This window comes from Saccopteryx leptura, chromosome 3, assembly GCF_036850995.1.
Source record: "Saccopteryx leptura isolate mSacLep1 chromosome 3, mSacLep1_pri_phased_curated, whole genome shotgun sequence".
In the NCBI taxonomy this organism is placed as follows: Eukaryota; Metazoa; Chordata; class Mammalia; order Chiroptera; family Emballonuridae; genus Saccopteryx; species Saccopteryx leptura.
Window position 1 is genome coordinate 338593152 of NC_089505.1, and position 15332 is coordinate 338608483.

General features: G+C 38.0%; 1 protein-coding gene across 3 annotated transcripts in view; it reads left to right on the plus strand.

Annotated features, from left to right (window-relative positions):
* The window catches only part of GRHL2 (grainyhead like transcription factor 2), a 171729-nt gene that overhangs the window by 114930 nt on the left and 41467 nt on the right, over positions 1-15332 (plus strand). For all 3 annotated transcript variants that reach the window (XM_066379250.1, XM_066379251.1, XM_066379252.1), the window contains exon 9: positions 7261-7419. In XM_066379250.1, the coding sequence (XP_066235347.1) occupies positions 7261-7419 (159 nt within the window). The remainder of the gene's footprint in view (positions 1-7260; positions 7420-15332) is intronic.

Here is a 15332-nt window from a genome sequence, read left to right on the forward strand (position 1 = left end):
TATATTATCTTGACAAGTTCAGCTAATCAGAGCAATCTTAACTCTTAAGAGGTTTTGCCTGTGAAAGCAAGAGCATAGATAAAGAGGGAAATGTGTATTTAGAAAAGTAATTTTATCTTAACTCATTGGACAAATATTTGTCGAGTATCAACCATGGCCCTGGCACCGGGACTAGAGTGGGGTCAGGCAGACAAGGGCCCTCTTCTGCCGGGTTTACAGCTTCACAGAGCAGACAGATAATTAAGCACTAAACAGATAAACAACAGAATGAATGCAGATGTTACATACTATGAAGAAAAGGGAAAGGAGCAGCGTGACAGAGAGCCACTGGTCGTGGCTGAGGCGGAAGGAGGAGCAGACGACAGCTCTCGACGGGGCGGTCAGGGCAGTGTGACAGAGAGCCACTGGTCATGGCTGAGGCGGAAGGAGGAGCAGACGACAGCTCTCGATGGGGCGGTCAGGGCAGTGTGACAGAGAGCCACTGGTCGTGGCTGAGGCGGAAGGAGGAGCAGACGAGTAGACAGCTCTCGATGGGGCGGTCAGGGCAGTGTGACAGAGAGCCACTGGTCGTGGCTGAGGCAGAAGGAGGAGCAGACGACAGCTCTCGATGGCGCGGTCAGGGCAGTGTGACAGAGAGCCACTGGTCATGGCTGAGGCAGAAGGAGGAGCAGACGACAGCTCTCGATGGCGCGGTCAGGGCAGTGTGACAGAGAGCCACTGGTCGTGGCTGAGGTGGAAGGAGGAGCAGACGACAGCTCTCGATGGGGCGGTCAGGGCAGTGTGACAGAGAGCCACTGGTCATGGCTGAGGCGGAAGGAGGAGCAGACGACAGCTCTCGACGGGGCGGTCAGGGCAGTGTGACAGAGAGCCACTGGTCATGGCTGAGGTGGAAGGAGGAGCAGTAGACAGCTCTCGACGGGGCGGTCAGGGCAGTGTGACAGAGAGCCACTGGTCATGGCTGAGGCGGAAGGAGGAGCAGTAGACAGCTCTCGATGGGGCGGTCAGGGCAGAGCTGACACGGGACTGAACCCTGAGTGAGAAGGAGGAGCTGGCAGTGTGACGATCTGTGGGGACAGCCCTGGAGGTGGAGGGCAGAGCAAATAGCAAAGGCTCTCAACTGGGAACACACTTCATATGTCCTGGAAATGGAAAAAAACGAGCACTAAAAACCATATAGAAAACTGTGGTAGAATATGTTTGTAAACCAAACCTGTCTGTGTGTGTATGCAGATGTACCGAAAGGGTCTGTGGAGACAATAAAGAAATACACTATCAGGTTTTAAGTTATTCCCTCAAAGTGCTATACATAGGGTGCTATGAAATCTAGGAGCTTCTTAGATCCTCAACAAAATAGTAAGCTCTGAAGGCACAGAATCTAATCCCTCCTGTCATTCTTGTTCCCCATCTCCTAGCGTAACGTCAGACCCATGCTAAATATTTGAGAAATGAATTCATGAAGAGATGAGTGATTGCCCAAGACCGATTCCACATGTGAATATTGTCCACTTTTAGTCTATCTTTCTGCCCTATTTGACATTGCATCTGCACCCAAATACAATCCTATAAAATGAAAGAAAAAGTTGAAATGTAAGAAAGCTATCTTTAAGGTCTTTGATAATTCTAAGAACCCAGAAGAAAACAGAGTAGGGAAATTGGGAAAAGCATACATGTATTTATATATTGTCTGTGTTTTAGAGTAAAAAATGCTAATTTTATGACCCTGTAATTTGGAGGCTAACGCACAAGCCATTTCTTGGAAGAGTCTCAACCTCAAAAAATAATCAGTTTTCATAGTCTTTAATCAAAAGGATTTGCTTGAAAATGCAAAATATAATTGTTTAAAGAGGAAAAATACTTTCCATCAAATTATGGACATTATGATTTTTTAAATTTCAAATTGCTTTGTAAATCAAAGATGACCCTATTTGTTTTAATGACAAGTGCTCAGAAAAATCTTGGGAATTTATAATCAATCTAGTCTAGCAATTATTAAAGCCCATTATTGATCTTTGTTTATTTTAATAAAATCATAGTGCATAACTGAGAGGTATTGTAACCCGGGTAAAGTCACTTGCCTTGTGTAGGAACTACAAAATAGAAACTGTAATTCATACGTAAAAACAATTTAATTTAATTTATTTATTTATTTTAATTTTTAATTAATTTTACTAGGGTGACATCAATAAATCAGGGTACATATGTTCAAAGAAAACATGTCCAGGTTATCTTGTCGATCAATTATGTTGGAAATAATTTCATTTTAAAATGTCAATTGTCATAAAACTGCCTCTATTTCTGGAAAGATCTTGATACATTTTCAAACAATCTATCTGACTCAATCTTTAAACCAATGAAAACATTAAAATCATATCTATTATTTGCCTAGTACACCTATTTTAATAAATATTTTTCTAAAAAAATAAGTTATATACTGTCAGAATTATAGGAAAACAACTGAAGTTTTAAAAATATTGTATGAACATATATGACATTCACAACTCGTGGGTAACAGACCAATTTTTTATGGCATTTATATGCTCTTTACATAATCAGTGCTCCTACGGAAGTTAAAAAGAACTTTCTGTGCTTGACATTTGGGTGAACATTTGGTGGGAGAAAGCATACCTTTCCCTACGTTTCTGTAATACACATTTACCAACAGTGCTTTGTAGATAAACTTCTAAGAAATTTGATCTCACATTTGCTGGCTGTGCCTGGAGCTCTGGGACATGGTTGGGTTTGCAAGATGAAACAAATTCATCCTTATCAGTTCCCAAGCCGGGGTTTTAGTTAATGTGCTTCTGTGCCTTTCCTCCCCCACCCCCTTCCCCAACAGCAGTTAAAGTTCAACCATTTGGGTTTTGAGTGCACCACAGCGAGACTATGATACCATCGGGTACTGCAACTGGGCTTGGCTATTGGGTCAGGCAGCCAGGCAAGAGGAAAGCAGTGCCAATGTTACTATCTGTCCCTGCCTCTCAGGATAACTCTGGGAGGCCCACGCCACATAGCAAAGAAAGCCAATTCGTGTGTTGTTGACTTGTTATAAAATCAGGATGCCATGAATCAAAGACCACGGGGCCTTCTACTAAGCACCTTTCTCTATTAAGAGGAGCTAATCTAAGTGTCTCCTGGTAAAGTCTAGAATTTTAGCTCATTTGACCTTTAAAGACCTTCTCTATTGGGTGGCTGATTGTTACACTCCTCCAAGGAGGATTTAGTCTATTTATTGTAATATATTGCCAGTAAGCATCTGTTATTTCAGTGGATCTTTCCTACTGTAGTGGCCATTGTAAATATACACATTTCATCAGCCCAGCTGTCTTAGTTGAGAGTTGGAACTGACAAGGCCACAATTAATACTGTTTCCTGCCTGTTGAGTGTATGCCCGCTGTGAGTGATGTATGGATAAATCGGTGAGCCAAGCGTGAATCTTAATAGCTTAGGAAATATTCATCAGAACATTTTTCTCCTCTGGTTTCTGCAGCGCAAGGCATGCTTTATGAGGGAGTGGGGAAATAACCAGTGTGGGTTGAGGCCCCTGTCAATTACAGCACCAACTGGAAGGTTTGTGTATAAAATTTGTGGCCAAGTTCTACACAGAGGCAGTATGGTAGCCAATGAGATTTATCCAAGGCACGATTATGGCTAATTGACCAGATTGGGTGTGTTCAGGGTGGTATGGCCGTAGACAGATTATGGCTAATTGAAATACGTGGCCAAAAATTTGGACAACTGCATTGCTCACCAGAATAATCATTTGATTTGCTGACATAAAGTTATGTTTACACATTGTGGCCAAGATGACCCCATTATCAGCAGTAACAATAAAAGAAGTCAAGTGTTCCTAGGAAAGTATCCTTTTATTTTTTGAGCTAAAGATCAGCGTTTGATGAAACTATGCTAATCTTTATTTAGCACACCGTCATGATGTCTCTCTCTCTCCATCTGGCCTCGGGACTTATCTGATTGCCTGGGTCATTATTAGTGCATTTGTGCTAGTACTTTGCACAGTCTCAGGGACATCGTAGGTATTTAAAAATAATTTTGTGCCACGAATGATGTTCTCTGCCATTAGGGAATCTCTAAAAGCTGTAGACCAGGGGTCCCCAAACTACGGCCCGCGGGCCACATGCGGCCCCCTGAGGCCATTTATCCGGCCTCCGCCGCACTTCCGGAAGGGGTACCTCTTTCATTGGTGGTCAGTGAGAGACGCAAAGCATGGCATCGCTCACAATACAGTACTACTTCCAGTGACGTGGGATGCACGCCTCACGGCTCCGGAAGCACGTCACATCACTTGTTACATCTGGCAGTGACAAATATGGAACCGGACATTGACCATCTCATTAGCCAAAAGCAGGCCCGTAGTTCCCATTAAAATACTGGTCAGTTTATTGATTTAAATTTACTTGTTCTTTACTTTAAATATTGTATTTGTTCCTGTTTTGTATTTTACTTTAAAATAAGATATGTGCAGTGTGTATAGGGATTTGTTCATAGTTTTTTTAATAGTCTGGCCCTCCAATGGTCTGAGGGACAGTGAACTGGCCCCCTGTGTAAAAAGTTTGGGGACCCCTGCTGTAGACAGACATTTCCATCTACTTTCACCTGGATTATTCAGTAGGAGAATCAGGTAAAAGCTGTAGACAGACATTTCCATCTACTTTTACCTGGATTATTCAGCAGGGGAATCAGGTATAGCATGCAGACTGTCTCAGCAGTCTTTTTTAGCTCAGGTCCCCTGAATCACTTGACCCTTGCATTTTTAACCACTGTTTTTCTCTAGCATTTCTAAATAATATACAAGCATTTGTGGAATCCCTGGTCTTATTCCAGTGTCTGTATGGGTTTTGTGTTTCACTCGTATCCTCCAAGTTCAGTGTTCTGTTCTGCGTTCTCATTGCCTCCGTACGCATCTCTCTTTGGTGTGCTGCGACCGCCCTGTGTCAGTCATTGCTGGATTACTCACCTGTCTTCCTCTTGGGCTGTTAGCTCCGTGAGGCAGGGTGCTGGATTTCTTCTCTTTTTTTTTTTTTTTTTTTTGTATTTTTCTGAAGCCGGAAACAGGGAGAGACAGTCAGACAGACTCCCACATGCGCCCTACCGGGATCCACCTGGAACGCCCACCAGGGGCGACGCTCTGCCCTCCAGGGGGCGATGCTCTGCCCCTCTGGGGCGTCACTCTGCCACGACCAGAGCCACTCTAGCGCCTGGGGCAGAGGCCAAGGAGCCATCCCCAGCGCTCGGGCCATCTTTGCTCCAATGGAGCCTTGGCTGCGGGAGGGGAAGAGAGAGACAGAGAGGAAGGAGGGGGGGGTGGAGAAGCAAATGGGGCTTCTCCTATGTGCCCTGGCCGGGAATCGAACCCGGGTTCCCCGCACGCCAGGCCAACGCTCTACCGCTGAGCCAACCGGCCAGGGCCTGGATTTCTTCTCTATCCACAGTGTCTAATGTTGTGTTTGACCCACTGTGGGTGTGTGTTGTCGTTTGTAGGATGAATGGATAAGTGAACCAATATCAGGAATGAATGAATGAATGAAATGAATGTATCTGTGGTTAGGTCGTTGTTAGGCACTTGTTTTCAGACATTGGCTGTAAAAGTGGGAGCCCTGGCACAAGACACAAGGTTGTTGTAATTAGCATGTCATTAAGACCGTCATCTGCCCTTGACTGCTATTGAATTGTGGTGCCTTGCTAATGTGCTTTTTTATTAACTAAGGAACTCAGAAACAAAATGAAAAATGATCTTTATGTAGACATAGCACTAAAAATTAGATATCTGGTTGTATAAATTATCAAGTCTGTAGGCATTGAGCTTGAAATTAATTAGATCAGGCCTGGTAAAAAATTTTGAATGGCTTTTAAAATGCAGCTTCTGGTAGTGACTCTCTCAGGGATGCTGCTGTGATGTGAGTTGTCATTCAGGGCACAGATTTGAAGGGCTTGACAGTTGTAAGGCGACCAGATAAAACATGTGTCAGGTAATAACAATCGATAAAATGACTTTCAGAATACATAAATGTATACAATGCATAAATTTATAATTTTAAAACAATGAGTGATTTAAAGTTTTATGTTAAGTAAAAATCATACATACAGTATTAAATGAAAATATAATATAGTACACCTGGTTACCCAGAGGCAACTCTTAATATTTATATAGTTACACATACCTAGGTGCTGTACTCATACCTCGATTCTATGTAAATCAACTTTAAATGGTTTATATTAACATCTACCCACTATGTAAAATGAGGCTAAATTTAGTCATTTATACTCCTCCTTCTATTGTTCCCAATATTTTATAATAAAATTATTATTTTTAGTTCTGTTGCTCAGTGCTATATGCTTTAATAATTTACTTGAGTTTCCTTTTTTTTTGGATTCATGTAATTTCTGTTGTGTCTCCTGAATGCCCCATGTTGTAAGTTGAGGATGTTGGTGTCTTAACTACATCTCTCTCCTTCTGTTTACTGTCTTACTCTCTCCTTCTGTTTACTGTCTTACCTTCTCTAGCTCCACTTTTACTTCACTTCTTCTATGACAGTATTTACATTCTGATTTAAAAGGAAAATTGAAAACTGGAGACAATAAGGGACATGCCTGAGGCCTCTTAGCTGGTTAATGTTAGAACTGATGCTAAAAGTTAGGGCTTTATCTCTCAATCTGGTGGGTTTTCTACAGATAAACTCATCAATTCACTCATCAAATATTTATTAACTGCCTGTTCTCTGCCATGCACTACATTGGGTACCAGTAATACAAAAGTAATAAGAAATGGTCTCAAATCTTATACTTAATAGTCAAGTAGGAAAGACACATATGTAAACAAATATAATACTATGTTTCAGTATGCTCAAGGATGGTGTTGTCTAGTTTAAGTTTGGGGGTTTATTTTTTATCTCACAGGTCAAAGATTAGAAAAATTAATGTAACCATTAGAAATCACAGCTTTAACATGTTAAGGAAATAGTATTTTACCCAGCTAACCTAGGCAAGTTTGAAAAATAAGATTTTGCCAATATACTCTAAGGAAAGTGCTTTTAATGGTCTGTTCTAGATTAAATATGAAAGCAAAAAATTTTATATATTTGTAAATTATGTAATTTATCATGTTTTATATGCTCAACATGTTCTTATGTCAGAGTTTCCAAATAGTCTTCAGCTATCCTGATAGTTTAGTATTTTGATTTTCAGTGTAAGGCTTATACATTTTTATGGTGACTTACAAATTCTTTTTCTTTCTCCCTCCCTTAGATTTTCATCACTGTGAATTGCCTGAGTACAGATTTCTCCTCCCAAAAAGGGGTGAAAGGACTTCCTTTGATGATTCAGATTGATACATACAGTTATAATAATCGTAGTAATAAACCCATTCATAGAGCTTATTGCCAGATCAAGGTCTTCTGTGACAAAGTGAGTAAAGATGACAGTTTGTCATAAAGGTATCTTTTGTTATTAGATATTACTTTTAATGACATTTCCTTCTTGTCACTTTCTCTGTCTAGTGGTGTCAAAATAATCACCTTATCAATCACAGTGGGAGTGATAATCTTTCATTCTCGATTCCTATTAAATCTGGGAAGTCATCAGTCAACTGTTATTTCTTTTTCAGTCAATCACTTTTTAAATGTTTATTTTTTTAAGTTGATTTTAGAGAGAGGAAAGGAGAGAGAGGGAGAGACAGGAATACCAATCTGCCCTGACTGGGGGTCAAACCTGCAACCTCTGCTTCAGGACAATGCTCTAACCAGCTGAGCTATCCGGCCAGGGCTAGTCAATCATTTTTACCACTAACTTAATGACTAATTGATATTGTACTGTGTTGAGTCTAATTCACTTAGATAACTGAAGTAACAGATTGATAGTTTTTACTGGGCAGAGGTCCTACTCCAGAATATATCAGTGTAACCCTTGTTATTCTGTGGGTTAAATGGGGTCTCATTTAGAGGTTTTGGGAATGGAAATGGCCCATAGAAAATAAGTGCATTAGTAAACATGCACAAAGGAGGAGGTACAATTTTTAAATCTCCCTGAATCCCACCATAATATACAAAGCAATTAGAATAACTAATATTAAAATCCCATGATTATGTGCTGATTGTGTACCCCAAATATGAGTGGGGCTTAGCATCAACATTTTAAGACTTGTGTGTTATCAGCATCTTTAGGGAAAGTAAAGGGGTCACTTAATTATCAAAGAATAGGACACCTACAGAATTTATCGAAGGTACTCACTGGAGAATGAAGTGGGCCACTTGAGGTCTACTATGCCATTAAAATGTCTGAAAGTTCTGCTTTTATACTGATTGAGTATAGAGAGAAGTGGGCTTCTGTGAACAGGAGGCAGAGATAGTCATAAGAAGAGAGAAGAAAACACATGACTAGAACTGCACTGGGTTTATGAACATGCAGCATAGAGGCAAATATCTACAACCTAATGGCAAATATCTAAAGTGTCTAATAGTCTTTCAGGTCATGATGGTTCCAGTTATTGCCAATCATCCAGCCATCGGAGCCGCAAAACACTCTCAGAGTCAGTTAGGTAGCCTCCATGGTACAGGGGACTGTTAAGTCAGTAGATGCAGCTGTGTAAATGAGAGAATGGTGGGTCAGCAAGCATAGTAATTTGCCCAGAGTCACACAATGAAGAACCAGGGGAGCTGGATGCAAATACAGGTCTGATGCTAAACTGCTGTGAATTAATAAATAACTTTATACATAAAATATCAAAATGACAACTGATGATTCAAAATCTCAACAAACAGCCAAGGTAGACTTTTAAAACAAATCAAAAGAGTCCATTTATATCTTTAATTCAGCACATTAAACGTTAAGATAACATTTTAAATATGTCCAGCATGGACTTTTAAAAGTACAACTGGGAGAGTATTTATATAATGTGAATTCTCTTACTTTATTCCATATATTACTTTAAGGGAGATTGTAGAGTCCTCCTCCATGAATCTCCATTTTGGAAGTGAGGAGTACAATTAGAGGCAGAGAGAAAGAAGAGAAAGGTGGGACAAAAGCACTAGGCAATCCACTTACCTGCATTTCCATAGTTAGAATTAAAAGTGGGAAAAGGAGTGCTTAAAGAATACTTGTATCATTATTTTTTCTGCGGTATTGAGGTAATAAACACAAAACCAAAGCAAAACTGTAGAATGAATAGGGAGTGTTGTATGATTGTTCATGAATGCCATGGGATAAGGACTATCAGAAACAGGATGAATAAAATGATTGATCATACCTTTGTTTGAAAATATTTATATTTAAAAACATATATCCTGTTAAAGGAAGAGAGTGAAAAAGAGGATTGTGTAGGTTCATTCAAAGCATTTACTTCCAAAAGTCAAAAAAGGGTGATTTTTGCTTAATTCCTTCACCTTTTTCACCCAGATTCCAAACGCCAATCTCCTCTGACAGCTGTCAATCTGTTTTCCATATCTATGATTCTGTTATAATTTGTTTGTTGTTTTATTTTGTTCATTAGGTTCCACATATAAGTGAAATCATATGATACTTGTCTTTCTCTGCCTGGGTTATTTCATTTAGCACAGTGGTAGTCGACCTGGTCCCTACCGCCCACTAGTGGGCGTTCCAGCTTTCATGGTGGGCAGTAGCGGAGCAAACAAAGTATAAATATAAATAAAAAGTTAGATTTAACTATAGTAAGTTGTTTTATAAAGATTTATTCTGCCATACTTAGCAAAAATCTGACATAAAGTACTTGGTAAGTAATTATTATTATATGCTTTAACTTGCTGTAACTCTGCTTTATAAATTTTATAAAGTAAAATAACTTCTCTACTTTATAAATCACCATTACTGTGGAACCGGTGGGTGGTTAGAAAATGTTACTACTAACAGAGATACAAAAGTGGGCGGTAGGTATAAAAAGGTTGACTACCCCTGATAGCATAATAATCTCCAGGTCCATCAATGCTGTCACAAAAGATAAGATTTCCTTCTTTTTGTTGGCTGAGTATTATTCTATTGTTTCAGTGTACCACAGCTTCTTTTATCCATCCATCTACTGATGGGCAGTTGAACCTGTATAATTTTATTAACCAATGTCACCCCAATAAATTCAGTACAATTTTTTAAAATGTTAATCTGTAGCAAGGGAAGAAATGTCTTAAAGAACAACTTATTTATGTGTGCATGTGTATAAAAACTAAACAGAATTATATCAGAATCATATTAACAAACACTTTACCAATCAGAAAATAGGTGACATTTACTATAGCTCTTATTTTTATTTTATTTTTTTATAGAGACAGAGAGAGAGCCAGAGAGGGGGATAGACAGGGGCAGACAGATAGGAACAGAGAGATGAGAAGCATCAACCATTAGTTTTTCGTTGCACATTGCAACACCTTAGTTGTTCATTGATTGCTTTCTCATATGTGCCTTGACCACAGGCCTTCAGCAAACCGAGTAGCCCCTTGCTCGAGCCAGCGACCTTGGGTCCAAGCTGGTGAGCTTTTGTTCAAACCAGATGAGGCCACGCTCAAGCTGGCGACCTTGGGGTCTCGAACCTGGGTCCTCTGCATCCCAGTCTGATGCTCTATCCACTGCGCCACCACCTGGTCAGGCATATAGCCCTTATTTTAAATATCAGTCTGATATGTATCAGTGCTAACTAGAAGAAAACGATTGGAGGATGTTGGGAAATGTTGGCATTGTTTCCAAGTTGCTAGTGAAGTAGAGCTCCTAGTGGGTAGTTTTTAGTTTACATATCCTGATACTGAGGGTCAAAAAATTTTGGAAGAAAGGGTGAAACCTCATGGGCTAGCCAGGTGTATTATCCTTAACCACTATTAATTTTTCTAATAAGCTAGATACAAAATCTTTTGCTGTAATTTGTCATCATATTTACAACTCTAATTTTAAAAACCAGGCAAAACTCATTCCTAGAAGGTTAAAAAGAATTAAGAGAGATTTTATTTTAAAATTGTGAGTTTCCAAGTCATAGTCTAGAGTCTTAGATGAAATTCTATACTTATTTGAAGTTCTCTGCTTTGATTTCTAATTAATATACCTGTGAGATTGCAGATGACAATAAAGCCTTCTCTAACTTTTTTCCATATGATCCTTCTATTGAAATACATATATTTATGCATTAAAAATTAAGGATCTCTGTGTGTATATATATACATATATACCTATAATTAATACCTATATCTAAATATTTATATCTGTATTTAATTACTTCCATTATTTTTTATAAAAAACAAGAATTGAAGAAATACAGCCAGTGAGACGATTAAAAAGTACTACAAAGGTTGAAAGAAATGTGTCACATTCAATTCAAACTACAATAAGTAGAAGATTCACTATATAAAAAGATCTAAAATATGGTATCAATAACTTAAAGAATGGAGCAGAGAATAAAAATGAAGTCCTTATAGGATATATTTGAATTTAAATGCCTTTCAGCTTAAAATAGACTGTCAGAATAGCTATTATCAACAAATAAGCTGGCAAAGGTGTGAAGAAAAGGGAACCCCTGTGCACTGTTAGTGGGGTTGTAAATTGAGATAGCCACTACGGAAAACAGTATGGAGTCTCCTCAAAATATTAAAAGTAGAGATGCCATACAATCCAGAAATTCCACTTCTGGGTATTTATACAAAGAAAACAAAAACACTAATTTGAAAAGATATGTGCATCCCTATGTTAATTGCATCAATACGAGCAATAGCCAAGATATGGAAGAAACCTAGATGTCCAACAGTAGAGGAATTGATAAAGAAGATGTGGTACGTATTGGGGGAGGTGCAAAAGTAGGTTTACAGTTGTTCGTATGGAAAATATAATAATAAATAATAATACAAGAATAAACTCTTTCATGTACTCACAATTGTAAACCTACTTTTCCCCCATCCTATATACAATGGACTATTACTTGGCTATAAAAAAGAATAAAATCTTAATATTTGTGACAATGTGGACAGACCTAAAGAATATTATGCTACATGTAATAAGTTAGAGAAAGACAAATACTGTATGATCTCATATGAGGAATCTAAAAAGAAATAAAACAGGCCGTGACTAGGTGGCTCTGTGGATAGAGTGTTGTCCCAGTGCACAAAGGTCACAGGTTCAATCCCCAGTGGGGGCACCTATGAGAAGCAATCAATGAGTGTGCTACTAAATAGAACAACTAAGTGGAGCAGAGAGATCTTTCCCTTTCCCATTCTCTTGCTGTCTTCTCAAACCAATGGATACATAAATTAATAAATAAATAAACGAACAAAATAAGCTAGAAACAGATACATAGAGAGCGAGCTGATGGTTCCTAAGGGGGGGGGAGGTAGGAGGGTGGAAATAAAGAAACACAAGAATTATATTAATGCAAGCAGTAACTATATATTTTGCAAAACTTGGTAAATAAAGCCACATTCTTTTTTTTTTCTGATAGATTTTTTTCTCTCTTTTTTAGTTCTTGTTCAGAAAGAAAAAAATTTCCCCTCATTTTTAATTCTTGTTTGGAATAAACTTGGAGGCATTGACTGTTAAAGATTATGAAAATCTAAATATACTCTTTAAACCACCTTCTTGGTTCCTTTAAATAGATTAATGCACATTTAAAAAATAAATTTAAAAGAAACAATATAAGTGTCAAATAAAAGCCAATGATAGCCATTACCTCCCAAGAGGTGGCAAAAGTGATCACAATGTAATCAGGAGATGTTTTAGGCATACTTTTTAAATTTAATACTCTATGGTGAACACTTAGGTGAGAGAAATGATTTTCAAATGATAAATTTGGTATGTGTACCAAATTATGCTGTTCTGGAAAAACTAGACTTTTTATACTTTAATAAGAGTGGAAAAAGAATGTTTTCTAGAAATTTTAGGTTCCAACTAATCAAAGGAAGGAAAAGAATTCTTGGAAGGACATATTCAAGGAAGCTTTCTTCAAATCTAAACTGAATGTATCAAAGCTTCCTCGGGTCATTGTGGAGTCAAAGATTTATTTTAGAGACGAGCTGTGGCTCTCCCGAGAGTGTTTGGACACTATCAGAATTGTTTTGTCATGCTGGTAGCTGGTCATTCTGGGCAGAAAATTTTTTGTATAGACCAGGTGCCAAGAGTAGGCTCTATGAAGATCTGCTCTGTTTTATGTTAATCCTTTATGTTAATGTCTTTTAAATAATTAGTGGGTGACTTTATTTCCTAAAAATTTACATTGAACATGTATAAATCTTGAAACAGGTTAGTTCAAGACCTTTTCCTCATAGAAATAGTACAAAATAAATCACTAATTTAGAAATAAACTGCTTAAACTTTGGAGTGTGTCTTGAGTGAGTGGAAATGTATACAGGTAAAATTTCACATTTCAATTTATATTAACCATACAGAGCTCCAAATGCATAAGAAAATGCCATATATGGACACTACAAAAAATGAATAATGGAGCCTTGTCTTACATTTCACACCCATTGAACAAAGTGTTTTCTGTGTATTTAACACTTTCTTAACACTTTGTAATATTTTGAAAATATTATATGTTATCTAAACATTAAAACTCTACAAAACCTTGTTAAATCTTGAAAAAATTTCCAAAGCAAATATTTCTATATTTTATCTCCTCTTGCTATAAATTTCCATGGTTTATGCACATCAGTGACAACTCAAAACTTAAAAGTAGAGCACTGTAAAATAATTGTGTATTTTAAAAATTTTGTTTATTAATTTTAGAGAGACGAGAGAGAGAAAAAGGTGTGGGAAGGGGGGAAGAGCAGGAAGCATCAGCTCATAGTGTATGTGTCTTGATTGGGCAAGCCCAAGGTGTTGAACCAGTGACCTCAGCATTCCAGGTCGATGCCTTATTTACTGCACCACCACAGGTCAGGCAAAATTATATTTTTGATAAGAGTGAATAGTAAGAAGTTTTTTTGACATAAAAATACACATTTAAAATATCTGATTAAAATATTATGACTTAAATTTTAAATCTTAGAACTCAGCCAATACAGAGGAACTGCCATGTGAGAATTAACTCTAAAGCTGTCTTCTTTATGACGCCTTCAGTGACTGCAAATTTCAATTGAGTCATGGCCTTACTTTGGCCAGAATTGGGAATTTGCTTTTTGAAAAGCCAATGTGATAAGCAAAAGTATATCTTTTTGTTTTGAAATCATTTGTGTCTCTTTCTGTGAATTGCCTATTTCATGATCTTTGTCTATTTTTCTATTGTTAGTTTTTTTTTTAAAATTTGAATTATTGTAGATTAAAAGCTTAACACTTTATGTGATATTTTATTACAAGTATTTCTACCAAGTGGTCCTTTGCCTTTTAAATAATTTATTTTTGTGTAACAAAAGGATTACATTTTAATATTATCAAATCTATCTTTTGTGTGTGATGATTTTGAGGAGCAGTTTCTAAAAGGTCAGAGGTTGCTGGCCTTTGTGCTTCCGTGTTCCTTAAATGTGCTGCCACAAAGGGCAGGGGCTGTGAATGCGAATCTGCAAGGTGGTTTGGTCAGGAAATGTCTATCTCGTTTTCACCTGTCTAGAGCATCATGAAAACATGGGTGCAGATGTGTTTGTCTGCATCATGAATGGAGAAAGAGAAAAGAACACTATATTGAAACATCTGTATGTGGGGGGTGAGGAGAGGAAACTGAGTTAGCAAAGCTGAAGTAGAAGAGTGAGCAAAGAGAGGAGAGGAAAATCAAAACCCTCGAAGGTCGAGGAGGAAAGAGATAGAAGGTGATAGCTGGTTAAGTAGGATGGGATTTGGAAGAGAAGTCAATGGGGAAAAAAAATCAGATTACAAGGCACAGAGGAGCAGAAAGGGAGGTGAATAGAACAAACTTTTTTTTTTTTTATTTCGTTGAACAAGCACCATCCCCAAGACCGTATGAACATATGAAAACAAAATGCAAAACCATACTGTGTACAGATTGACCTTACATCCTGTCTAGTTTTCTTATGCCCTCCATCATTTCCATTACTGTAATGATTATAAAAAGAAGTTTAATCACAATGAACAAAGGAAAAGTTTTATAAAGGGAATTCACACTCAAATTGAGTGCCCTCTCCATGCCTAGGAATGATGGTAACAGGCCAAGGCTTCATCTTAGGACATTTATTATAATCACTAAAGTTATTTAATTGGCTTCACTGGGATAGGAAACTGGGTCTGGTCCTTCCGTATGGATTCAAAATTGAAGTTGTGTAAAAGTCAAGATACCAAAAAAGGGAGAAATCTGGGAAAAGCGGGATCACTCAGCCTTCAGAACTGAGCCCAACCTACCATATTTCCCCTTGTATAAGAACGTGCCCTTTTCTGAAAAATTTGGGGTCTAA